General features: G+C 36.2%; 2 protein-coding genes across 2 annotated transcripts in view; one reads left to right on the top strand and one right to left on the bottom strand.

Annotated features, from left to right (window-relative positions):
- INSYN2B (inhibitory synaptic factor family member 2B) overlaps nucleotides 1–6,533 on the top strand; it is a 38,069-nt gene extending 31,536 nt beyond the window's left edge. Inside the window, exons 3-4 of the mRNA XM_013367329.3 lie at nucleotides 510–584; nucleotides 4,641–6,533. Of these exons, the coding sequence (XP_013222783.2) occupies nucleotides 510–584; nucleotides 4,641–4,827 (262 nt within the window). The 3' untranslated portion in view covers nucleotides 4,828–6,533. The remainder of the gene's footprint in view (nucleotides 1–509; nucleotides 585–4,640) is intronic.
- The window catches only part of DOCK2 (dedicator of cytokinesis 2), a 170,603-nt gene that overhangs the window by 97,475 nt on the left and 45,576 nt on the right, over nucleotides 1–27,552 (bottom strand). Inside the window, exons 26-27 of the mRNA XM_065030122.1 lie at nucleotides 19,261–19,409; nucleotides 12,099–12,194 (exon numbers count right to left, since the gene is read on the bottom strand). Of these exons, the coding sequence (XP_064886194.1) occupies nucleotides 12,099–12,194; nucleotides 19,261–19,409 (245 nt within the window). The remainder of the gene's footprint in view (nucleotides 1–12,098; nucleotides 12,195–19,260; nucleotides 19,410–27,552) is intronic.

Below are 27,552 nucleotides of genomic sequence, written 5' to 3' on the forward strand. Positions count from 1 at the left end.
GCAGATCTCTCCATCATCAAAATAATTCAACTCTAGTTGGTGTTAAGTCCAATTTCTTGTTTTCTCAACACTCCAGATTTGTATAGTACCCACAGTAAAAACCTGACTTGTTTATAGTTAAGTGAGGAAACATGAAAAGGGGAAAGAATTTAAAGCATAAGGGCAGAGATAAGATTGATTCACCAAAAGCATGGATATTCAAATACTTTAAAGGGTGTTTATAAGAATATAAGTGTGTTTATAAGAAGCAGTCGCACATCTGTGTTTTCCTAACAAGTATTCATGCAAGAACCGACCATCAGAATCTTAACAGTATGAGATAGGGAAGACAAAAAAATAAAAACATAAATCAACATAAAGTTTGGGGATTTTAAAGCAACTTTCTAATTTAGAGTTTGACACCAGAATTTTTAATAAAGATAAAATAAGTGGTGAACAGAACTATTTTTATTCATGAAAGATTCAGACATCTGTTAATTCATCTATAAATGAACTACTGTCTATTACAGGCGTAATTTCTATCACACTGGTCAAGACCTCAACAACTGCAGCACCTGTCAGAACACTGCATGTATCATTTACAGGTACTTCACTCCTTCACAGAACTGTGTATTGTCTGTCTCTCTCACAAATGTACAATACAATGTTTTGCTCACAGCTATAAAAGGTCTTACTTTTTATTAATCCAGTTTTTAACAGAAGATGAAGTGGTACATGTGAGGTGGTTGTTTTCCTGAGTAGAAAATAATTCATATTGGTATTATCTGAAAGAGTTACTGTACTTAAAATTCAAATAGAAATTTCCCACTAATGTTTCATAGCGTTATTATCACTAGCATGCTTTGAAAACCTTTCATGCTGTTTCAGATGATGAAATTCCCAAATTTAGATCTTGGAAAAGATAAGCACTCAATTCTCCAAATGCCAGGAAGCTATAGCTACAGTTCATGCTTATGTGAAAAACAACTCCCACACATCTCACTTCAGTAAATGTTTATTTGTTATTATTTTAAGAGAGTGCAATTTGAGCGTAAGTTACTCCAAATATAAACTGCAGTTTATGGTAAGCTCTTACGACTGAACGTGCTGTGTTCTGGAAGGTGTGCATGTTTCAAATGCTGAGTCTATACAAACACTCTGTAAGAGTCTTCAGCTCGCCAGCCACTATCCAGAACGACAGTACGGACCAAGGCTTGGTTATGCCGCACACATAGCTTGTCTACTCAGGATTTTATAAGGCTTCCACCAATTTGTAAACACATTCTCTGCAACCTCAGTTATGAGGCAGAAAACACACATCTTCAGTTACGTGATTAAGATTTACTGGGCTTCACAAGATATTAAGTATCATATTGCACAACTGCAGCGTAATCGGAGCTGGAGCTCACACTTTGCCATTTTAGATCCTCTCCAGTAGTGCCACACGCTGCAGACTTCAGAGGATGAAGAGGAAAGTGAATGCATGGTCAACATTCACATATGGTGTCTTAGGCCTTATTTGGAGAAGCAGAGAATATGTATTCAAACCAAAGGCAGTGGAGAAATTATAATACTGCTATTTTAATCTTATCTTTTTGCATTCCTTTTTTTGTGAGGGAGACTCAAAGGACTTTGCAGCTGATGAGCTAGTTACTTAAATCGCATGCTCATTTTGCTTGCTATATGTATCATCTTTCTGATGTGCTGTACTGTATTAAAGTTCAGGTTTTTTGAAAAGCTCAGTGGAAAATAAGCTTTCCAGTCACATATTGTGAAGATAGGGGGTTCAGGTTAGACATTCCACTGCAAAATTAAGGAGAAGTTGATTTGAAACATCTCCTAGAAATTGTTTATACCCTCAAAGATATTTACACTTATTAGTAATCCAGAGGCTATAGATGGCTAAATATTTTTACATTTACAAAAATAAAGAGTAAGAGAATTTCTCTTTTAGGTTGAAAAATTTGCCTTTATTGCAAAGAATATGTCAGACCATGAGCTTTGCCAGTTTGTTAGCACTATGAGCACAACAAGCTTAGGAAGCTTGTTAGATAAAGTCAAGTACGGACAGAGCATTAGACCCAATTGTTCAACATACAACTCAGTCAAGTGCCAATGTCCTAAACCTCTGGCAATGAACTCTCAAAGTAACTGATATGTCACACGTTAAACACCACAACTCCTCTGAGACAAATTTGTTAGTCTTCTCGGTCCACCGGATACTCCAGGAAATTACATGACTTATCCAAAAGCACAGGCTGAAGCTGCATAAAAAGGAAGATTTCCTTTACTTGGTCATTGTCTCTGAACAAATAACCCCTGTGTATTTTGACAGGAACAGAGGTCACTCTAGAATTTATGTACAAACTACCCTTTACCACAGGATGTTTTCTCTCTTCAGAATAAACTATGATGCTTACCCTGAATTTTTAGTTTACACTGTTTGAATACAGGAAAGATTCTGAGTGACAAGCACAAGTATTTGAAGGAAAGAATGGAGGAATAAATGAAACACTAATGTGCCTTTTTGATTTACTAGGAAGTTTATAATGATAATGATGCCTGGAGGCTTACAGTGCAATGATTAGTAGAATACATACAAGAGAACGCAGTTCCTCTAAAGAGTTTCTATTTAAAGAGATAAAACAGAGGACAGCAAGGAAACATAATAGTTTTCACTTTAGAGAGATGTTCCACAAGACATGGTTAAGAAAAAAGCATCCTGAGTAACTAATATTTCATGTTCATAACATATGCAGTAGTCACCATTCTGAAAGAGGTAATTGTTATCAGGTTTTACTCTAGACGAACCCTTGCAATTCTTGTGATTTATGTAGCCTAAAAATCCATGCAAGTAATTTTTCCACTAACATAACATCACTGTTGCCATTAACTATAGATTCACATATTTCATCCTGATCGCCATTTTCCTGCTCTTGAAGAACCTCAGTGATTCAAACACTGCACAAGCAGAATGTTGGGTCACTCTCACTGAACCATCTTTATCATGCACATTTTAAGCAGTCCTCAAGTCAATCAATATCCTAATCTCATATCAATCCAAATGTGGATTACACTGATCACTAAAGTAATAAAGAGCTTTTCAGTCTAGCAGGAAATAGGTCTCCAGTGGCTCTAAGTTTAGCTTTATTAACTATCCAGCAAGGTTATGCGAGATGACTTGCGACTTTCAATCTAGATCCTGTAAGACTAATACTTGTATTATAATAAGCCAATGCAAGTAGCAACGGAAAACAGTTATCTCAGCATATAAGGCACAGTATTAAATGAAGACTGAATCTCTTGCCTCTAGAAATGATCACTCAAACATGAACTTAAAAACTTTTAAAAAGGGAAGAAAACAGGAACATTAGCAGATGCTGTCCTTACATACACTATAAACCAGACATTTAATTCTCTAGTATTTGTGATCTGTGAATACTGAAAAGCATTATGCTGCAGTAGTAGCAATATTCAGATAAAATTGGGGACACTGATCAAATTTACCATTTATATCACTTTCTTCTGCTTCTTTCATATTTATTATGTATTGCTCCCTGTCCTGAGATACCTCTCCAGATATTCTAAATTAGAATACTCCTGTTGCTTTCTTTTTGCCAACTGAGTTGTTTCATTTTATTAAAAACCCTAAAACATATTCATTATAAGGCAACCAAGCTTCTAGTTAATTTCAACAATTTATTCAACGATGTTTATGGATTTCTATATGCATACAAATACAACTGATAATGTTTAAGGATCTGCATATTTACTAATTTTAGAGAGTTTCCTACTCAGTGCCCCATTCCGGTGACATCCAGCATCCCTCTGATGATGCCTCCTCTTTCCTCCCAAAGCTCCTGCACTATGGAGAATACAACCCGCTCCTTTCTTCTCTCCCTTTCACCTGCTAAAACTTGCACAGCAGACATATTTGACACAGCGCCCACTCTCCTGCCCAGAAATGATGGGTGAAATAAAGAAAAACCAGACAGCATTGCATCTTATCTAACTTTTTCTTTGTTTTTGTTTAACTGTGCTGGTTGCATCAGGCTGCTTAATCACGATCCGCATTGATTGTCTCGAACCTCACGTTATGCACATATCTGCTCTTATCTAATTAACATCTTGGCTCTCATTTGTCATCAATTGTAATTATTGGTCTCAATGGAGAAAATGAGTTACATTCTACTTTCCTGTTAGCTAATACCACTTATCTCAAAGACTTATATATTTGCTTAATTTCATGTCTTTTTGGTCCTAGTAGGTATCCTAGCGGGAGACATTCACATTTAATAAAGTTAAACACGTGAGAGTTTTGAATTCATGCCAAACATATGACAGAATTAGATTACAGTATCAAAATCTAGCTATTGAATAAAATTGATAAAGCGTCATGCTAGTACATTTTCATTTCTTCTCACTTATTCTTTTTGCATTGTTCTGGGCACAATGCTGGAGTTCTTATATAAGAAAAAGTTTCCCCTCAGAAAAGTTTAAGAATGGATTTATTTTCAAAGTAGCAACTTATATACCTTTGTGTTTTAACCAAGCTCTAATATCGACTAATGCCAAATTATTCTAATGAGGTAAGCATCCTTTGCACGTGTTTCTTAAAGAGGGAATTTCTCACTAACTTAGATCGCTTCCTTTTTGTATAGTGTGGAATACGACTTCAGACAACAAGAAGGAAGATTTCATCAGATTTTGAAAATGCTGGACCACGTAGACCAAGATCCAGCTTCAGCTTCACCGCAGAAGCTGCCACCTGATCCCCCAGCTCCCGAGAAAAAGGAGTTCAGAAGAAAAACCAAAAAGGTGAAAAGAAAATGCTTCTGGTGGATTTGACTTCCTTAGGAATCCTTTTACATTTCAAAAGACACTGGAAGAGAAAGAGGTCGGAGAGCACACGCCTGAAAATGTGCTATTACAGAACTGCAAAGCTAAAGAATGTTTAATTAGAGTATCTGAAAAACCAAAAGTATTGAATTTACTTACATCATCTCACTGAGCAAAGGCACATGAAGATGCTGTTTTCAAAAAGAAATGGTTTCTTTCAGAAGGAAGCTCTCATTTTTGACAAGGACACTTTCATATGCTTTGTAAGGACATTTTTTTTCAACTTTCCAAAAATAAAGAGGTTTAAATATCTACTTTAAAAAAATGGTGGTAAACACAGCTAATGGTGCCACACACTCTTTAATTCCTATTTATAAGCAAAATGGACTGAAAGTAAAAAACTTCATTGATCTTTAAACAAACTGCATAATCAAGAACAAATTCAGGGAAATCTACATTTTTCAAACCAATCTCTCTTCAAAAGAGACAATTAAAATTATTTCACATCACCACTGATTTTTTTTTCTGTCATCTAACATTTAACAACAAAAAAATGAATTTCAGGTTAAGTTTTATTCTGTCCTTTTATTGGTTCCATTTAAAAATCACCCATTTAGAAGTTTTAGCTGTTTAACAAGACTTCTTTGAAAAAGAGTCATAAGACAATAGAATATCTCTGGAATTCGAGTGTTAAGTCCCTACTCAAATAAGGTCCAACTAGGTGAATTTGAGCTTTGAGTGTCTCCATAGACAAGGATCCACAACCTTTTGGCGCAAGCTGTTCCAGTTGTATTCTTAACTTCTGATCTGAATTTCCTGTGTTCTAACTTTGGTCCATTACATCTTGCCCCATCCAAAAACACCTTCCAGAAGAATGAAATGGATAATAAAGCCTCTCTCCTAAGCTTACACTTATTAAAGCCTGAACAAATGCAATTTTCACTGTCTCTCCTCACCTTTTACGTGCAGGTGCACTCACCTTGGCACTCTCCCTTCAGTAACTCATGTCTTTCATCTATCTGGAAGCCTAAAACTGGACACAACGCCTCAGATGCCATCACACAACTGCTGAACAGAGGATAATAACCGTTTTGGCTACAGTCTTGCTAAATTATTTAAGACCTGTCCCTCTATACCAAAATGTCCCAAGATGTGGGGTTTTTTTGCCTTAAGATATAAGTTGATACATGATACAAAACTGATAATAAAAAATACTATTTAATGAACTTATCTGTATTATATCCAAAAAATATGTGTATTGAAAGGATTTTATCAGATGTCAATGCATCTATTTCTTTCCTTCAAATATAATTGAGTTACCAGCTAGCACAGAGTATGACAATGTAACCTAATAGTTGGTGATATTATTATTTTGCTCATAAAAACATGGGTACGTTTCATATGGGGGGCAGAGGGGAAAAGGCTTTTCCAAAGCAAATTTAAAGGGCACCCTGAAACCCCAAATAATGTATTTTATGTTTAGTGGAATGTACTGCAGACCTTTTCTTAGAAGTGACTCTGGTTAATTAGTTCAAATGGTGCCAGGGTATTCAATAAATTAACTCCTGGATCCTATTTTTCTAACTTATATTGTATTAACTGTTCAATGTTAGTTCAAAATGTCTGTACACTTTTTGTACAATTCTGTGTTCCTTCAATTCTTAGGGTTAATTACACATATAAAAACACATTAAAAACAATTTTGCACAGAAGAATTTTGTCTGGAAGAACTAAGTTTTTTGATAAAACTAGATTTCATTTAAAAGAGCACATTATATGTGACATGGCTTACTTTATCAAAATTGTAAAGGACTGACAGTTTCAAGAAACATTTTCATGTTAAGTTCAGTCAGGATGGAAATGACAGGCACAACATTATTATTTTGGAGGTTTCTCAAAAGAAAAGCCTTATACAATTTCTTATGAGCAAAAAGGATGCATGTAGTGAGTCAGAAGTGCTCTTCAATAATAATTTGCAGGTATAACAAGGTAAGAATTCAATTATTACATCAGAGCATGTCATTATATTACACTCAAATACATATACTGCTTATGCTGGTATGCCAACAGCGTTCCCGTTTTGCATTAGTCTCTATAGTTGATACAATGAAGGACTTATAAGTGTATAAGTTTTCCTTGCGTATTAAAATAACATGTTAAGATTAATATTGTCTGTGTTAAAGGTATAATAATAAGCAATACCAACTTGCGTAACACTAGAGAAACCAGTAAGTTATTTTTCTGTAGTAAATTTATTTTCAATAATTTGTTACCATGTAAAAGCAATTTTTTTGTCTTTCTTTTTGTTAATAAGCACAAAAAACTCATTTTAAGCTGTCTGATTTTGGTTTGCATGCGTAATTAATATGATGCCTTCAATATATTTTCCAAAGTATCCAGATTATTCTATTTAAACAAACCACAGTATTTTGATTCACCACATAGCAAAAATCGATTGCTGGGGTCAGGAAAACTATGCAAGAACAGGAATACTCTATTTACTTTAAGAAAGTCCAACCAAAGATAGTTCTAAGTAAGGCTCTCAGTCTTTCTTATGACCTGCACAAACACCAGTACTTCTGAAAAACTAAAATGTACTGATTAAAATGGTTACAGGTTCTATATTTTAATGTCTGATCTTGATGGGATTCAGAATTTTAGACTATTTTTAATCCTTAATCTTTCAGTCAAAATTAGTCTTTGTTCTCCGTATTCCTCCGTCAGTTGTTTTTCAATTCTCTATCACTAAAGTAAGTATTATTTATATACGGATATGAAATTCTCTTTTTGACATACGCACACCCAGCAGCAGAGGAACACTCCAGGTATCTGGGCCAGCCGACTCTCAGCTCCCAATGCTGCAATTTAAGAACATTCACTTGTCTTTCAGCCTGCCCTCTGTTAAGTGTTTTCAAGTTCCCCCCCTTCAAGGCATTCATTTTCCTTGAAAGAAACTATGAAATTAGAGTGCTGCTGTAGCACTGTCCTTCAGAAAGGTTGCTCCCAGGGTTCTCTACTTCAGAACTTCAGTATAAAGGAGATTTTTCTTGAGTAAGCAGTAGTAGCACCAGCCAGCCAAGTTCTAAAATACATATTTAACATCCAAACAAATGACTTATCTAAAACACAGACAGAAGTACCTCATTCTTCTTCCAGAGTCCGACTGCCAACAACAATCATGCAATACTTTGACTGAAAATTAAGTAAAAGTAGGCCAGAAGTCAATTATTCCTACAAAAGGATAAGCATCATAGTTCCACAATAAAGCCACACCTCCTAAGTGCAAGAAGTTCTCATACCCAGTCTTCTCCACAGCACCTCACACACAATAGGCTTTCTACGTAGAATTTTAGACAACATTAGCATGAAAGGCTATTTATTATATTAAAAGGTAACAGTGGGAAAGTGTTAGTCACGGTATGCATCAGCCACAGCAAGAGGGTAAGAGTGCTTAGTTGCTATACGTTTTGTTTAGATTTAACAGAGAAATGTTGATATCCTAGCAACACAAAACACCTAACATTTCATAGCTTTGCAACACATAATTGGGGAATCTAAGATATGTGAAAAAATATAAGCATTGCTTTTTGTTTTCTTGTTTAATATTTTTAAGTATTTTAGCAATCAATTATTAATTAATATAGGAAATTTAAGAAAATTACCAGATGCACACTATGCAATTTATGATATCAAATTTAGAAAAGCAACAGAAATGGGTAGAGCATTAGAAGATAACTGTACTGGCTATAAAAACCTCTCTGATTTAGACAATTACAGTGTAATGCCTAAAACCAGCTACCAGAGTAGGAAATATATGTTACAAATACATACAAACATGGTCTCCAATTAAATTGAAAATAAACACACACACACCCCCAAAAAAATAGAAACAAAAACAACCCACCCCCCAAAAAACCCATAACACAAACCCAAAGCTACTTGACAGCACTTGCATAGAAAATATTGTAGGATTCTCTGAAATACATATTTAAATGACAAAATGCTGTTTGTAAAGCATTGCACAGAACATGGCAGAGTCCAGAACTACTGTATTTGAAATTGCTGTTTTAAGGAGTCAACCTAACTTTCTTTAAAAATATAGAATGTATGAAAATAAAATACTGATTTGTCTCTCATGTAACAGCATTTCACACCAGACTTGCTAGAATTTTGTGGACTACAGGTCTTTCGAAAAAGCCACAATCCTTAGTAATTGTGCTAGCTTAGATACAAAGCACCTTCCTAATGAAATGTATTATCTAATGTATATTTTCTAAATTTCTAGGTTCTTTAAATGTGATGTTATGTTTTGCAATAAAATGAGATATTTTTCTTAGGTTTCAGGAGTCAATTAATAACAAACAACATTTACGTTACAAAGGAAGTGAACAGTTGTTCCTTGGAAAAGAAAAATGAATGGGAAATTTATCTCTTTTGTGAAATCATTCTGTAGCTTTGAAAAGGATTTCAATTTCAACTGGAACACTGAATAAAGCTGGAACTTTCAGCTAGGCTGTGTGTATATTTGAATACATCATATTCTCCAACCACAGCAGCTCTCTCAAATTGTTTCTATGGTCATTATTTCCCCAAAGACTTGTGTGCTATCTAGAGGAGCTTTGGTTAACTGAGCACACTGTTTTCTTTCCTGCAAAGTGTTAGTACAATATCTTACATAAATATTTTCTAAGACCTTTTCTGCGTAGCATAACTACAGTCTCTTCATCATGCTAAATTCATATTGTGAACAAAATCAAGTTTGGGAGTACCAAAGGAAAGCTTTAAAATGTAAATGTGATATTTTTATTTACCTAACCAAGTACTTCTGCACACCACATGCTCCTATATGGTTTACTTCTACAATTACTGCAGCAGGGACTTAACCACATCACAACACCCTTTAATTAAGAGTTTAAATTTCATAAAGTATTAAATACAAAGATCGAATAGCCAACTTCTGACAACAAACTTGTCCCTCTATTACAAGCCTAAAAGCACTTCAACTACAAACAGTCAAGGATTTTTTTTATATCGTGAAGATAACCCAGCAGCTGTTAAAGCCTTCAAGTGGCAGAACATCACAATGAAGGCAAGACTGGCGTTTAAGTAAGTCTTCTCTGCAGTAGCTGCAGAGAGCTAAATTACTTTTCCATCACAGACACCCTGTCCTGAAGGGATGATGTCCTCCGAGCCTTCACTTCCCAATAATTACAGGAGCAAAGCTCCCAGCAGGCTTTCACCAGCTGAGCACAGCACCTTCCCTTAGATTCAATTGGCATTATAGCAAGAAAAATAAAGGCAACTGTAACCCAAAATCCTTTTAACTCCTTCTCTGCCAACAAGGTAGAAGATTGTGAAAAGGACACCTGAATATGAAAATTAACATGCTTATTGCTGTCAGAAAGCAAAAGAAACCTTGGGTAAATAAAATCCAGTACTCTACTCAGTGCAAGACATTTAAACTTGCAAGGAATTACAGGTCTTGTAAATTTAAACCAGCAGCTATTCCATACATCCCACCTAGACTTGCAGAGTTCGCCATACTTCCAGCAACTTTAGCTCAGAAAGCCATAATTTCTGACTACGTGCTTCATTTTTAAAAGATTAAGCACTCAGGCTTTCAACAGGTTTGGTCCTTTCAAGAAGTTTTAAAGCAGACCTGCAAATGAACTGGGTGAACTGAAGGTAGTACACAGAGCATGAGCTGAGCTTAATTCAACAGTGCTTTCTGAATGCAAGGCTACTTTGTTCATTACAAACAACTTCTTCGTGTCGCATGTCAAAGACTGCTCTGTTGAGAGATCTTGTCTCAGCTCTAGAAGACTTTATAATTTATTGGAACTCTGCTTTGAAAAACCTCTAAAATGCTTAATATACACATACGCATAGGTGCTTATAAGCGTTATTAGCAGACATCTGTATTTCAAAATTCATACTGGATGTGATCTTTTAAGGTAAAAACAGCTGAACAAATTACAGTAGATGAGGAAAAAAAAACATCACAACAGATTTCTGAAGCCATTTCAATTTACTGTAACCAGCTTGTTTCCTAATGATAAGGATCTTTATTGCCGAATTATTACAGTTTCATTTTACTTCTTCATTTACTGCTTATGGTACCCAGAAATACTCCTTAAGAGATTGATTACGTTTTCCATGACACTCACATGCTGCTTTCTTTGCAACTGGGTCTTCATTGAAAGCCTCTGCCCATTATGACCATGTGTGCAAACCAGGGGGTCACAAAAAGAATAACAGACTAGAGTTGTGATAAACAGTTAATGATACAATTTCTGAACCTTGCAGATATACCAGCAGGGAGTTTGAAGCAACCATTGGCAAATATGTCCTCTGAAGACCTCAATGATTAGCACACATGCTCTGACTGGCAACGATCTAAAATTGTTGTTTTTTGTTTTCCGAAATGAATAAGGAAACAAAGCACATTTTAAAAGATGTGCAATGTACCTCTTGTGGCAAAACAATCAAGTAAATGCTGCTCATGATTTTGCAGAATAACGTACATCTCTAAAGACTGACAATTAATATACATCTTCTCTTAAGTGCACAGTCTGAATGGCAAGTTCCATAATTCCTGCTGAACACAACCGGCTTGCGTTCTCACAAATATTCTAAATCAAGAGGACTGCTCATGAAATATGTTCTTAAATCTGAATAAATTGCAGAATCTGTCCCTGGATATAACTCCCAAACCACGGAAACTCCACAAAAATCTCAGGTGAGTGTTCTGTGCCAGCTCATCCCCAGATATTTTCCCTGTGCACACAGAGCATCATCTTCCCCTTCCAGAAACAGAGCCAGGAATAGCAGCTGTTCCATAGCAACTCTAACCCACCAAAAAGAAAAGCATGAGTAAAACAGAGCACCCATCAATTATTTACGTAAGCTATTCAGAATAGCGTTTTTTTTTCTGTTAGTATTACTCACACACTTCCACTTTAGATTGATAGAAACACTATTTTCAATATGTTGAAGTGCGCCTTTATTATGTAGGTTTGTAAACCCTTCTTTTTGCAAACAGCAATTAACTTTAGTGTTTATTTGTTTCTGAGAATACACAAATCTCACAATATTCAACTACACTTCAAAAGAAACTACAGACGCACAGCTGAATGAAAAAAGAGGAAAGCTTTAGACCTCTTACCCTAAACCTAAAAAAGCACACAAATGAGGACTCTGCAAATACCATATTTGCATTTTTTCAGGATAACTATAAAATTAATTTCAAAGCATTAAAAATACATTAAAATATTACTCACAATTAAGGGATCATCTCGTCCCATTGTAATAACAGTTCTGTTCACTGTGCGTAATAACTGTACCATTATTTCTTGAATATGGTGATAAGTTGATGCCTGTAAATGAAAAAAAAAAAAAACAGTTTTGGTATTAAATCCATATGTCTTGTAAAAGGAAGAAGAAACCAACTATTTTCATGTTGACAGTTCAAGTTGTATAATATAACCCCTCTACTAAAAGAACACCACCAATTCTTCTGGCTCCTACTGCTCCTTAGTTGCAGTAATTTTGGTGGAATCCTCATTTCAAGTGGCACAGTCCAATTTTAGCCCTACCTATCCCATAACTGGTTTTGGTTTGAAATATTCACTGCACATCCCTCACTCAATGGACTCATGTTTTCCCAATAACTGAGGAGCCCTGGTACCAGATAACTGAGGCAAATTGTCTCATAGTTTTCCACATCTGTCAACAGCCCTCAGGGTAGTCTGGAGCTCAGTAATTATATTAGCTTGCAGTCACAAAGTATATAATTATTCAAAGAGAAAGTTTTCTCCTTTCATCTTCACAAACTGAAGATGGTCCACTCTTTTGCCCCATTGCCAAGGTACCGGTCAACCTGGCTGACACACTCCCCTGGAGACCCACCAGCTGTCACAACCAAGTTTTGAGTCATCTTGGCATCCCAATGGCAAATAGTCACCAACTCACATCAAATGATCAGCACCTCTGACATGTTGTCTGCAAAAGGACATTTCGTTGTTTATTTTAGAACACTGAGCAGAGGGGTATAACCTCAATATTCAACAACTTCACTGACCTTACTCTGATCACTAGACAACTCTGGAAACTAGCATTCAATAATCAAAGAAACAAAGTCTAAACAAATTTCTAACAGAAAAAGAAATAGCTTACAACAAACAAGGCACTTCTTGTCATCACATGTCATATGAAAAGAACACCACAATCACAGAAGCCACGGTGATCTCTTAACAATATTTTAGGTGGCTGAGCTCCAGGAGAAACCACTTCTGACTCTGTTTTTAATCTGAGACATCCAATATTTTCTCCTTTTTTTCTCCTCTTTTGATTAACCTGGATCAGGCCAGCATCCCTTGCAACAGAGACCTCACTCATACCTACTCATTTATTTACTATTACCATTTAACCCTATTGTGTCCTGTGGCTATGACACATGAAAGCCTAAAACGATCTTCTCACCTGTTACAGCGTTTCAAAATTTAGTATATTCTATAAATGAACAAAGTATTCACAGAATAATTTGCTTGCAGTTGGCGTTATCTTTTCAACTTAAGTTTCTCTGGTGCGGGCCCATATTTATGAAAAGACGGCACCTTAGAGTTGTTGCACAGCAGACATTTGTCAGGGTGCTTTGACAAGGATGCTTTCTCTACCATCTCCTCTACTTCTCAATATGTATACTCTGAGCTTTAAGGTTTATGTCAGTCAAATAATATGAAAACCATAAACTGTATTCGTATTTTAAATGCAGTGGAAATAACAGTGAAACTAGAAATAAAAACCTACAGTGCATGTCTCCCCATATCAACTTTAATAATTAACTCAATACTCTCCTTGTCTCTATCTTGTTTTTTCTCTTTTTAAAAAAAGATCACCTAAAAAACCTCTAGAGACAAAATTGTACTTTCTTCTAGTAAAACATAACCACACATTAGGCAAATGATACCATACATTAGCCAAATTATTTACAAATTTCTGTACAATTCTAAAATGCTTCCAGAATTGTTTGCTAACATAATCAACAGCTTAAAATGTAGCTTCTGCCAATTACTAACTTTGTGCACATTATACATCTCACTTTAATTTGTAGTCTAAATGAAGATTTTATTTTAGATTCCAGGAGAAAGAGTTTACTGTTACATTTAACCATGTAAAGCTGAATAAGTAAAAGCTTGTTCCAGTACAGTAAATATTAAACTACAGGACATACGTCAGATTGCACGCAAAGTTGTTGTAAATGGGGAAAAGGGAACTGTTTTCAATTAAAACACAACCAAAAAGGCAGCGATTTCACCATGTTCTTCGTCAACAACTTACTTGCAGTTCCAAGCTTTAACTGTATTTCACAGGTGCTAAAAGCATCTCTCAAGCTATGAGGCTAATTATAGACACGATTCAGTCAAAACAATGCTGTCTATGTCCAAACGCTGGTTGCTGTAGGGGCAATTTAAAATCCAAAATAAGCATCTCACCCAGATGCCTAACAATGACTGTCTATTCATAAAAATGAAGTCATTACCATAGACCAGTGTTCTTAACAACATACTTGCTACCTGCAGCAGCTCGACAGCAGCTGAAGACGCAAGTGTTTGAACACAAGGATCTGATGATTCACATGTTCCCACTCACCAAACAACGTAGGGCAGAACAGCAGAGCAGAGCTGGTAATTTCACAGCATCTTTCTCTTTGACAAAGAAAATAAACTCCTCAAAAATCCTGTAACAACTTCAAAGGTCACCTCACAATATACATTTTGACCACACAAAACATATAACGTGCTTCTTATCTGTCTTACGTTTATATTCTCCTTCTGATGATTTTAACAGAATAAATCCAATGCACAAATACCGAAGATTAGTTACAAGAATTTTTAAACACTAATCCCAAACCAGATTTATGTAATCAGAGGGAAAAAAATAAGAAATACGGACAAGATGTTGGTGTTTTCAAGACAAAGTTAGGCTTATAATTAATATTGTAAAGTGAGTCTGCCACTAATACCTGAAGTTTTCTCCTCTAGCAGGTCAAATCATCCATTTTCTTATAAAGATACTAAGAGTTACAGGAAATTAATTATTCAACAGAAAATGGCATTAATCTTAATGTTCAAGTACAATTCCACAAGAAATAATCTGGTTAATAAACAAAATAATTCTCTATATGTAGATCACACTGAATACCTGAATACTATCATATAATAACAAACTAGCCATATGTTTTTCATTTCCCTGGACAAGTATGTGATACGCAGTATTTCCCATTGCAAGTCAGAATTTTATATCCTTGACACAAAGTTTCTCACTTTAGCTGGAAAATAAACATCTGTGCTGCACTCAAGAGAAATCTGCACTGTGTCTTAAAGACAAATTACTGCCTGATGTCTTAGATACTGCTGTATTGAAGGGGTTCCTTTCCTTTGGTCTTCTTTCACCTTCAGATAAGTCATATCAAAAGCAGATTTTTAGTACTTAAGCAGGACCAGTGTCTAGCATAGCTAAAAAAATGAGACCGTAACCCATGGATTGCTTGCCAAGGAAAGAAGAAAATACTGGTGACAGTGGTGCATTTGCCATTGTAGTTAAAACAACACCGTCTTGTATTTAATGACATATATCTTAATATATTCTAATACCCACATTATCTCTGGTCAGGAATTGTATTGCCAGCAGGCATGCCAAGGTATGTATTTTTCTCAACAAAAGCACCTGGTTCTTCTGTTCATGTCCCAGCTATTCTACAGTGTTTCTAATACTCCTGAATATGACATCTCCAGAGGAGTCATCAATGCTGAGACCACTGTTGGATTTAAATCTACTCCAAGGGACTTTTCTCCTTATATTAGAAACTCATCAGTATTTATTACAAATACAATCTGTAGATAACTGCCACCAAACATCTCACAGAGAATCTCCAGTTTATAGGCAACCTTCCTAAAAATAAATTATTGAAGAAAAGACACTTGTTTTAAACAAGGGTGAATGCATTGGAGTTTTTAAATACACATGTTAAATTTTCCGCAATTCTCATGACATAATAGGTTACATGTTGCCTAAAAAGCAATTTTTTGTCATAATTCAACAAAGTTTGCCTGGCTACATTCTTCAATAGAAGTAAAAGCACAGAATGCATTGTATACTTTGAACAACATCATTCTAGACAAATTCTATAATTTGAACGGGATTTTTAGAAGACTGAAGTCCAAACCTGTGAAGAGTACAATCACCCCTTAAACCTCTGATCTGGACACACATGTAATACTGAGTGGTAAAACAAAACAAAGCACAAAAACAACCAAGCAAAAAAAAAAACACAACCATCCAACCAACCACAAACCACCAAAAAAAACAAACCACCCACTGTTATTAAACATAACATTCTCCCCAATTATAAAATGCATGTGATTTTATATTCAGCTAAATATTTGCCTAATATCAAAGGGAGAACATCTCAAGAAAAAATAATTGAGCTTTTCCAAAGCTCTCAGCAGCACACACTAATCAAGTAGTTTTCAATTAAAATGTTCCCAAATGAAGTCTACAATATTTGTCTAATCGTTTCAAGTCCTTGAGGCACACATACAGTAATTCATTCACAGAGCTGCCCAAAACAAAGTTAGAAACCTCTCAAATGTGGAATTTACTGAAACAAACACTTAATTTACACCTTACTTCTATAGACATTTCTATAGGAGATGTATCAGTTCAGATATTGGCCATCTTCCATCCCTCAAGCTTTATGTTTCTACTAATATTAAGGAAAAATAAACAAATAAAATATATCTATACTTTTAAATGTTTTTTCCCCAAGATGGAAACTAACAAGCACTTCCAAAAATGAACAAAAATACTTATTAACAGGAATTGTACTTAGTAACTGGTTGTGTGCCAAGAGTTGCACTTAAAATATGAATAAGATACAGGTTGAAAGGGGTGTTTTTCTTTAGAAATGGTTGCTCAAGAAATGAATAAAATAGCATTTTTTAAAAATAAAACCCCTACATTTTCAAATACTTTTTCTCTGGAAACCAGCCCATTGTGTTGCTACATCATTCTGGGTATATCAGTTCCTACTCTTGGAAAATAAACAAGTTAGAATCTACAAACTAGTCTTCAGACTGCATGTAGTTACTTATGTGCATCCCAAGCAACAAGTATTCGACTTCTTCATGCTGTACCGCACACAGAAATGTTCTCACACAAACATGAGCTACAAACCCGTATTTTCAGTCAGCACTAACAAATCTTTAATATGTCAGCTTCTGTTACTATGGACTCCAATCGTTCAGTTCGAAAATAAACTTAATTTATGTGCTACACATGCAGAGAGTATTAACTCATCTTGCCTCATGGCTGTGTTTCACCTTTTAAAGTATGCAGTAATGAAATTGGTTTACTTTACATTACAGCCCTATAAACTTCAAACTTCACTCTTTGCCCTATCATACTTCCAACATTTCTCTTATGAATTCCATTTGAAATCCAAATGTTCCAATGTCTCCCAAGTATCACCTTGTATCAACCCCTCCTGAAGTTTTTATGTCTAAAGCAATGCTGAACATAACTCATGATACACAAGCAAAACTTGCCCTGTGCAAACAGACAAGCCTCTTCAGTTTCAAACTCAAAGATTTTTATGAAACCAAGCAACATGCTGCAGTGATTTCATTACTAGAAAAATGATCCATAGTGAAAAATGACAACTTGCCTTTATCCAAAGCCTGCAAAGTTTGAACACATGTATCAGAAAACTGTGGTTCAGGAGAAATCAGCACATATTCATAGAGGAAATTACAACTTTCCTAATGTAATAAATTATGAGGTTTTCTCTGAATAAATTCCTCAAAACTCGATCAAATAACCTACTGCTCATTAAAAAGCAAAGGAATAAAAAGTCAATTCAATACTATCTCAAATGAGAAAAGTAACCACCCTGATCACAATTTTTACAGTGCTCCAGAACTTCAGGAGTCTGAGGAAGAAACTACAGTACAGACCCAAAGTGAAGTATAGTGAAAAGGAATCTGTTTTACACAGGTATTGCTGAAAGCAGAAACCATAACCTAGAACATTTATACATGGAAAAACATTATTCAGAAATTAAAAAGGTTTTTATAAATGAAGCAAGATAAAATTTGAAAATTATTCTAAATACTTAGAACACTCATAGAACCATCAAATACTTGGGTTGAAGGGACCTTCCCAGCTCCCCCAGTGCCACCCCTGCCATGAGCAGGGACATCTTCACCAACTCAGGCTGCTCAGAGCCCCATCCAGCCTGGCCTGGGATGTCTCCAGGGATGGTTCATCCACCACCTCTCTGGCCAACCTGGGCCAGGCTCTCACCACCCTCAGTGTAAAAAATTCCTTCCTCATGTCCAGCCTGAATATCTCCTCTCAGTTTAAAACCATCACCCCTTGTCCTATCGCAACAGGCACTACTAAGAAGTCTGTCTCCACCTTTCTTATAAGCCCCCTTTAAGCACTGAAAGGCTGCAATAAGGTCTCTGCAGAGCCTTCTCTTCTCCTTGCTGAACAACCCCAACTCTCTCAGCCTGTTCTCATAGGTAAGGGGTTCCATCATTTCTGCGGCCCCTCTCCAACAGGTCCATGTCTGTTCTGTGCTGAGGACCCCAGAGCTGGACACAGCACTGCAGGGGGTCTCACCAGAGCAGAGTAGAGGGGCAGAATTCCCTCCCTCAACCTGTTTGCCATGCTTCTTTTGATGTATCCCAGGATATGGTTGGCTTTCTGGGCTGCCAGCACACATTGTTGGTCCTTGTCCAGGTTTTCATCCACCAGCACACCTACATCCTCCACAGGGCTGCTCTCAACTCCTTCAGCCCCCAGCCTGGATTGATATACCAGTGGCTGCCCCAACCCAGGTGCAAGACCTTGCACTTGACCTTGTTGAACCTCATGTGGTTCACGTTTACCCACTTCTTGAGCTTGTTCAGGTCCCTCTGGATGGCATCCTGTCCCTCAGGTGTGTCAAATGCACCACTCGGCTTGGTGTCATCAACACTATCAATAATCAGTTCGGTGTCAGAACATTCTAATTCATTTCAGTATGTATTCCATTGAACTTTACCCATCAAAACATAGAAGGCCTAAACCTCTTCTAGGAAAAAACACAGCAGCCTCACTGCTTTTAATAATACTCTGGTGATTTGCAGCAGATGACTATTTAAAGAATATGAAATTGAAAAATAAAAAAAAAAGATGGCATAAATTTCAGTACGTCACCTTTAATACCTAAACTGCCCTTTAACTTACATTTATGAAAAATAGGAGAAAAGTTCAACTTGCCACTGACTTTGTATTAAAAATTTAAATGAGAATTCATCAGCATCAATAATTTACTACCTAATCAGCTCAGGCTTACTACAGACTTGAGCCATCTACATCATCATCAATACTTACAGGGTCTTGACAACTCAGAACCTCCAGGATGCTATTGAGTAATTCAACACAGTACTTCTTCTCTTGGATCTGGAGCTGCTGATCATCCTTCTGTTCCAGTAACTCTTTCAGCTCTTTTGTAATCACAGGAAGCAGAATGTCCCTGCATTCTGAAGGCAAGAAAATTATCTTAAGAACAAATATGAATCAAATACTACTTGAAAATAAACCCTCCTCCAGCCAGTGAAACACAATGTGCTTTAACGGCTACAGTCCCTTCCAACATAGAATTGTTGATTTTCCAATCATGCCTCAGGGATACTCTTAAACTTGTAAGTATTTTTGTAAGTAAACAGTATCCCTCATATATGAAAAATGCAAATTCTAAAGGCTGTTTAGCATGTCCTGAACACTTAGGGACAAATTATTTATTTTACATAAAAAGCACCTGGAAATAAGCTATGATTAAATAGCGGTCTATGCATACATTCTTCCTTATTTAAATCTAAGGACGCTGACACAAATTGGAAGCTATACTTCAATCTCACATATACATTGACTCTTTAAGACAGAGGTGCTTATAGGAAATGTCAGGAGAACAAGCTGCACAAATTTGAAATAACTTCAATGAAGGCACTGTCTGTCTAGGAATCAAAGATAGATAAGATTTTTTTCTCCTAATTTAATTGATATCTGCCACTGAATGATTTAAATAACAACGTACTTGTACAGTGGTATGTAATTTAAGAGAATACAGCACAATAATGTGAATAACTCTGAGCAGATGCTTCAAATATCTGTCATATTAATGAAAATAACCTAGGAAGAAACAGAGTTAAATGTAGCTTCAAAGGTTCCATCTCAGAATAAAATTTGTATAGAACTACATAAGCATTCTAGCCACAGACAGTGAGCGGAAATTCTGACTCATTTCCACTCAACTGATTTCTTATTGCTTAAAATTGTCTGCCTTAAGTCTCTGGAAAAATAAGTATATCACCAATTGGATACTATTTTCTATCAATACAAAATAACACATTGTTAAAAAATAATAGAACAAAACTAGATAACTTCTTAATGAAAAATTAAAATGCGGCTTTTTATTTTTTCTTTCAAGAATTATTCAGAACACAGATACCCTGACACAGAGAATAATCACTGATGAACAAGTGGAGCGTGAGACATAGTGAAACCTTATCCAGTGTGATTTAAAACAAACAGGGGGCTCAGAATCCCCCCAAAATAAGGGTGCTAGTGCAGGAAGACAGGAGGGTAAGAATGAAAAAGAGGAAAAGAAGGGAAGTAGATTATAAATTTCTGAATTTTACAGATGACGTAAGAATAATCTGCATGGGTAGCTTCTGTTGCTTCAAGCTACAGCTCCAAGCCATATAAAGCCAGGAGCTTGTAGTCACGTCTAAGTGGCAGCATGACTTCTTGCCTCAAAGTATCTCTGCTCTTGGTAACGCCACAACATTAATAAAAGGCTATTTATCTGATTTTCTGTAACCCTTGTTCCAAGCATCTTACTTAATGACTAAATTACGAACTCAGTAGTAAAACACCAGTTAAAGAACACATATTGACACAAGACCTGTTCAAAGAGCAGCATAATGAGGAATTTCACACAGCGTACAGTTCATTTATGTGACCAATTCTGCACGTAAACAAGCTTCCTGCACTTAATGCAGGCCACAAACTACTCCAATTCAGAACACAAACAGCTGCACTTACAAAGCACTTAGTAGATCATACTACAGGGTGTACTAGTGCTCCTAAAGCACTTCAGTGTGGGTTTGTGTCCATGGAGACAAACTCCCCTCCAAAAGTTATCAATACTGGGAGATTTGTAGTCACCAGACTAGACAAACACATCCAAACTTTAATCTACAATCACATGTCATAAGTATATAGATTCCAAATCAACAGCACATAAGAAACTCAGCTGGCAACTGTTTTCTTATAACTACCATTCTTAAAAATAGTGCCCTTAAAATATTTCTACTTAAAAAAAAAATCAGTAGGGACTGTTATGCTAACACGCCTGTTCATAACAAAGTTCAAAGTCATATCAAGTGACTTGACATCTCAGTCACTTGTAACCACTTGCAAAGAGGATGAAATGCTATATGCACATGTCAGTTTCACATCTGCCAGGATAAACATACTTATTGCTCACACTTCTCCAAAATAATATCCATCTCGATTTTTAAACTATTAAGATCTCCCTTGAAATGTCTGACAGCTAGCAAATATAAAAATTCTCTTTGGGGAGCTTTTAACGTTACAGGAAGCAACTGGATAATAAAGCATAATTAAAAAAAATCTATATTTAATGAGCTTTATTTCAAAAGTAAAGTAAGACTAGACTGAACAAAGTCATTGATCAAGAACCTTCTACTTTAGCTATCAGACATTTTAAATTTGTACTCATATAGAAAAATACTAGGACTTCAAGGTAAGTATTATGTGTACATTAATCATCAAATCACATCTGACTTGACATGCCAGTCTTACACCCTTGACCAATAATCAGGATGGACAGAAGAGATCATGAGCTACATGTTGTGCTGGACACCTTTAAAGAGGAGTGGAAGTAAACTTCATTGAATTCAAAACTCCTCCATACCAGGGCTTCAGAGGCCATTTCAAACTCATCCTATGAGAATGCAAAATGCCCCCCGTTATATATAACTCTTTTAAAAAACCACACACACCTGTATTTTGGCAACAGAAACAAGTCTTTGAGATAATTCTTCTTCTGCATAAAGTCATTTGATACTTCTTAAGCATTAAGATAGTGAAGCTTCTTGCATAGACAGTTTTCCTGCTGTACTAAGAGGACACCTGAGGTAGAAGGTACAATTGATTTCCTCCAGTTTTAAGACCTAATTACTCTGTAAGGTTCATGACTCGCAGTCATACTTGGCATTCTAAATTAAAAGTTGATCCATATTTGACACATACAGAATCTGTTAAAAGGACTTCACATATGCAGCTGATGAATTATTTACAGTGCATTTTCAGATGTGAACAATGTTGAAGTGTCAAGCTACATGGAAATTTAAAGGTCACTTAACTAGCTTTAGCTATATTATTTCCTTCAAAAAAACCCCACAACACTGCCCAGGGCAGTGGTGGAGTCACCATCCCTGGAGGGGTTTAAAAGGCGTTTAGATGAGGTTCTTGGGGACGTGGTTTAGTGCTAGCTTTACTTTATGATTGGACTCGACGATCCTGTGGGTCTCTCCCAACCAAAATGATTCAATGACTCTATGACACAAAGAAACTGCCTCAAGGGTTGTCCGGCATTGGAACATGCTGCCTAGGGAAGTGGTTGTGTCGCCATTGCTGGAGATGTTTAAAAGACATGTAGATATGGCTTAACAGTGGATTTAGCAGTGTTAAATTTATGGTTGGACTTGATCTTAGAAGTCTTTTCCAACCTAACTGGTTCTCTAATCCTATGATTAAGCAATTCACACATACACAAATACTCTGCCCACCCCCCTGCCCTAAGAAAGCTCAAGACAGAAGGGAGAGAAACATGGTGGAGGGGCAGACGCCTATTTAAGAACTAGCTGCTTTCTTGCTTGATAAATCATGTGATAACATTGCCAAAGACAGATACACTCCTCCTTAATGTTCAAACCCATGAAAAATCAACCATTCTGGGTTTGTTGTGGTTTTGTTTTTTCCTGGAAGCCAGAATAAGACATGTGCTGCCCCAACTGTATTTGAACACATAAAACATCAAGATACAGTTTGATCATCTTGCATTTACTTCACAAGGTCTGTCAAAAGACAATAGGTTCTATGTATTTATCAACCCCAAATTCCAACACGCTTCTCAGAAAGAAGTTCCCTGGTAGCACATTCCTGAATGAGGACACATAGATTCATTCTCATAAAAGATTAAGCAGTTACATGTTCTCAGATTTGGTAATCTGTGTTTGGGTTTTATTTGGTTGGTTTTTGTTGGTTGGTTGTTTTGTTTGTTTTTTGTTTGAGTTGGGTTTTTTTAACCCCTCTATTCATTTTATTCTCCTTCAAAAGATACCTAATGGTTTCTTCTGTACCACTTAAGTGAAATTCAAACTCTAAGTCATTAATGCAATAATGTCATTAAAAAAGACATTTGGGTCTCCTTCAGCAAAAATCACAGACGGGCTTCATTCTTGACTGCCTCATATGTGCAGCCAAAATGGTAATAAAGATTTAACACCACTTTTGTGTCCCTTAGGAAACACTACTCTTGATTCCCTGGCATGCCTGTAGTCATATCCATCTGTTAGGATGGCTTCATGCCAACTTAAAAACTGGCATGCCAATTTAATAAGGACGTAGATGTCACCTGAACACAGATTTAGAGTAAAGCCTTCAAACAAAAAAAAAACAGCAAATGCCATCCTTTCAATGAGGAGAGACTTGTGATGGCAGTCAGCACTCAATTAAAGTGCCATGCTTCTTCACAGAGGACATCTGTTCACAACTGCAGGCATCTTTCTATTAAAAGCCTTCTCTCTTCATTATTTGCCATTCAACTCTTTGCTGGGAGCCCAAAAGTTATTTATTTTAAATTGTATATATTTTAATCATTGCTAAATCTAAACTCCAATTTCACAGTTTAGATAAGAGCCACAGCAAGGGAAGGTACAATAAGTCACCTGGAGACAGCACTATGAAATGCAAATTCTTTTTGTCTCCTGGAAAAACAAAGACAACAGTTGATCTTGTGAAGCCAGCACACGACACTATTGCTGACCATTCAAAGGAGGTGTCAGCAATTAAGATTAGACACAGAATGAGTACAGCATTAACAGTCACAGCACACCAGTGCGACCAAGCATAGCACTACAGAACACACCCACTGCCCCACTTCAAGACCTACCTTCAGGTTTCTCCGCTCCCCACAGGAGCTGAGCAATGCCACGTGTATTTGACAGCAGCCAGAGCAACATCTAACACTATCACTGCGGTAGCCAAAACAGCACTTTACACCTTCACTGCCTTTTCCAGCTTGCAACCATTATAGTCTGCCAGTCTGCCACAAATGCTTGTCAGCATATCCTCCTTGGCAGATTTAAAAATTTGCCTTGTGTTTGGATTATGGAATATTGATGAATTCCAACTTGCATGTTTCCACGTTTCATTTAACTGACACACAAAATTTTGCTCAAGTAACAGCTTCATATCAAATTCTGTAATGCTTATTTGTTCTCTCTTTTCTCCTTGAAGTAGTTGTATAATAAACAGAGTTTTTTTACACATACATTTAAAAGTTCATTGTTAAAACTAGTTCACCTAACTTGATTTAGATTTCTCCCCGTATATCAAGATTTAAAAAAAAAAATATAACCAAAACTGCCATAATGGGTCAAGTCTAACAAAAAGTTACTAATAGTAATATTAAGCATGTTCCAAAGAACATGAAAGCACACGTGATTATCTTCCTGGTTTGTTTGGGGTTTTTTGGGAGTTTGGTGGTGGTGGTTTGGGTTTTTTCTTTTTTTCAGACAGCAAAGTTCATTAAAGAGTCTAGCAGGACTATCTTAGATTGCTGAGGCTCTACTGCACAAAAACATAACATTACTAAACCCATTTGCATTCACTTCATGCTATATTACACATGCTATATTGCAGTTAACCCGTTTTATTTTACTGGTTCTGCTTATATTTAATATTACAGTATTTAGGGCCATAACCTAATTGAAAAGATGCCATAGTTTAACCTGTGTATGATTAATAACACACATACAATATTCATAGCACAGTACTGACCTACTGACAACTTTCCTCAGCTACACCTCAAAAATTTAGGGCACATTTATACGTGCATTATTTATTAAGGAATTTATCTCAGATCTGACGTAAATCTTTGCTCTTCTGGATCACCAACACATGCAACTACAAATACTTCTAAAGAAGTGGAATGAAATAGTCAGAATATTTCACAGGTAAAACCTGGTAATGTACATACTGATGTTAAGAAACCAGTCTAATGATGGGGGTGTGCAAGTACCTATCTTGTTTAAACAATAGTACAACAGAAAGAGTTCTTCAGTTAGGGAAAAAAACCCACTATAGTCTCAGCCTTTCCTCTGGCAGCTGGCAAATTAACCCCTACTGCTAACATATGTCTCCTGCTGCTGTTCTTCCAAAATCAGCAAGCGGTTCACATATGCTGAACATGCAGTAGCTATGTCTACAGCCACAGTGAGCAGAGGACCTGGATTTCCAGCCAAGAGGCTGAAATTCTATTCCCACCCCTACCAGTGACCATCTGTGTGACCTACTTAGAGTTTATATTCTTCGGAGCAGATCTCACAGTGCTCTGCTACAGCACAGACTCCTAACCAGGAGAGGACCTCTAGAGAATACAAAGTCAAAAGCAGTGTGAATACATACACATTTGATTATATGTTCAAGCATTTTATATTCATTTCACACCAATAAAAAACGTTCATGCCAATATTAACTTATTTACAAATTTTGGCATAATGTCAGTGAATAATCCACGGTCAGCTTAGAATAAAAATCTATCCCCAAATACTATAAGCTCAGAAACACTAACTACAATAAAAATAGCTTGTAATTGTAAACAGCTTTGTCTTAATTTGGTGATCTCTCAAAAATGGAGAGATGGTCAGGGAATTCACTTTTACATAGAAATGAAGCAATTCTAATCAAACTGCTCTTTGGTAGGTCCAATAGAGAATTTCACCAGAGGAAGAGAATAATCCATTACATTCCGCTATACAAATGAAAGATATATGACAGGAGACAGTTTCTTACATCGTAAATGAGACTTTGAAATCCCTTTAGAGATGCTTATACAGGGCAAAACAACCATTTCTTTCCCTCTGATATTTTTAAATAATGAATTATCAAGTGATCTAAGAGGAAAGTGTTAAAAATTAAGTTTAAGAACATTTCCTGTTCTCTGATCGAGAACGACATCATATTGTCTGAAGAGAAATCCATAAGAATGTCTGTCCATTTGATCAGACATCCTGTTAGTATGTTCCTAAATGTTATGGTAACATACACAAGCAGTTGAAAGCACCAGTTCTGCTACATTCAGCCACTCAAACACCTGAACCACTAAAACCCCTGTAAGCTATATTGTAGTTACAGAGCGGGAACAAGGAATCAATGCCTAAAACAAACAAAAAAAACCCCACCTTAAACAACTGTCAATGTAATTTAGAGGTTTGTAACAGTCCTGCAGTGCTGTTGATCTGAAGATTAATTACAGTAGCAGTCAACAGGACTGTGTATACTGTTTGCCAAAAGCACTCTATTCCATGACAGTCTACAGTGAAAACTTCCTAATGCCTAGGAGTACATACCACCAAATTCAGATTGACTTCAAGGCTTCCAACTTCAGGCTCATGTGTAACTTATTAAATAAAAACAAACATCACTGGCTTTTTTTATCTTTTGAAAACACATTTTCATGTTTTCACAAGTCTACTTCCTTAGAAATGCTGCGAACATCAATGAGTAAAGGAAAAGATATATCAATATATGAAATCCAATTAAACTATAAAAGACAACACCATTGGGAATTCAAGTAAATGAATTGAACTGGAACTGTAATGAACTACATGGAAAGAGACTAAATGCTAAAGCCTAGAGGAAAAATGGATAATTTGAAACACGTGAAAATTAATAGACTCCACTGTAATTAGCCAAGTAGTTAAATATATTCCATATTTATGGCAGAAAAAATACTACCTGTTCTAGGTAAATGTGAACTTTAGTTAATGATACTGTTGGCAATCTACTTTAATTATCATGCTGCTTCCTATTTCGTGATACACTACATATGCTTTCATTCTTGTAAATTACCTTCCACCTCATTGCCTGGAGTAATGAATCAGGCATTGTCTACACCCTACGAACACAAGAGGTTCTCTACCCAATTAATTTCAGAATCAACTGTATTTAACGTAGAGGAAAAAAAGCATCTTCGGAATTTTCTGTTTTAAACCACAGCAATGTACAAGAAGAAGGACTTGTTTGCTGTTTACTGTGCACAATATTACAGTAGCACAGTATAGATGTTTCTTCATGTACTACAATATCAGAGATACTTAACCGGGTATCGGTCTTTTCACATTCCTTATACGTGTTGTGGACTTTCCCCTCTGGCAACTACATCTTGAAGGTTAAATCCAAGCAATATGAAAACAAAACAAATTCAAATAATCATAAAATATCAGTTAGACATAAAACACCTTGCAATTATCCCAAGGTTGGTTTTCTGCCATTAGTTGGGTGAAAGCAATGTTGTAAAGATCATCACCC

Source organism: Columba livia, chromosome 14, assembly GCF_036013475.1.
Source record: "Columba livia isolate bColLiv1 breed racing homer chromosome 14, bColLiv1.pat.W.v2, whole genome shotgun sequence".
NCBI lineage: Eukaryota > Metazoa > Chordata > Aves > Columbiformes > Columbidae > Columba > Columba livia.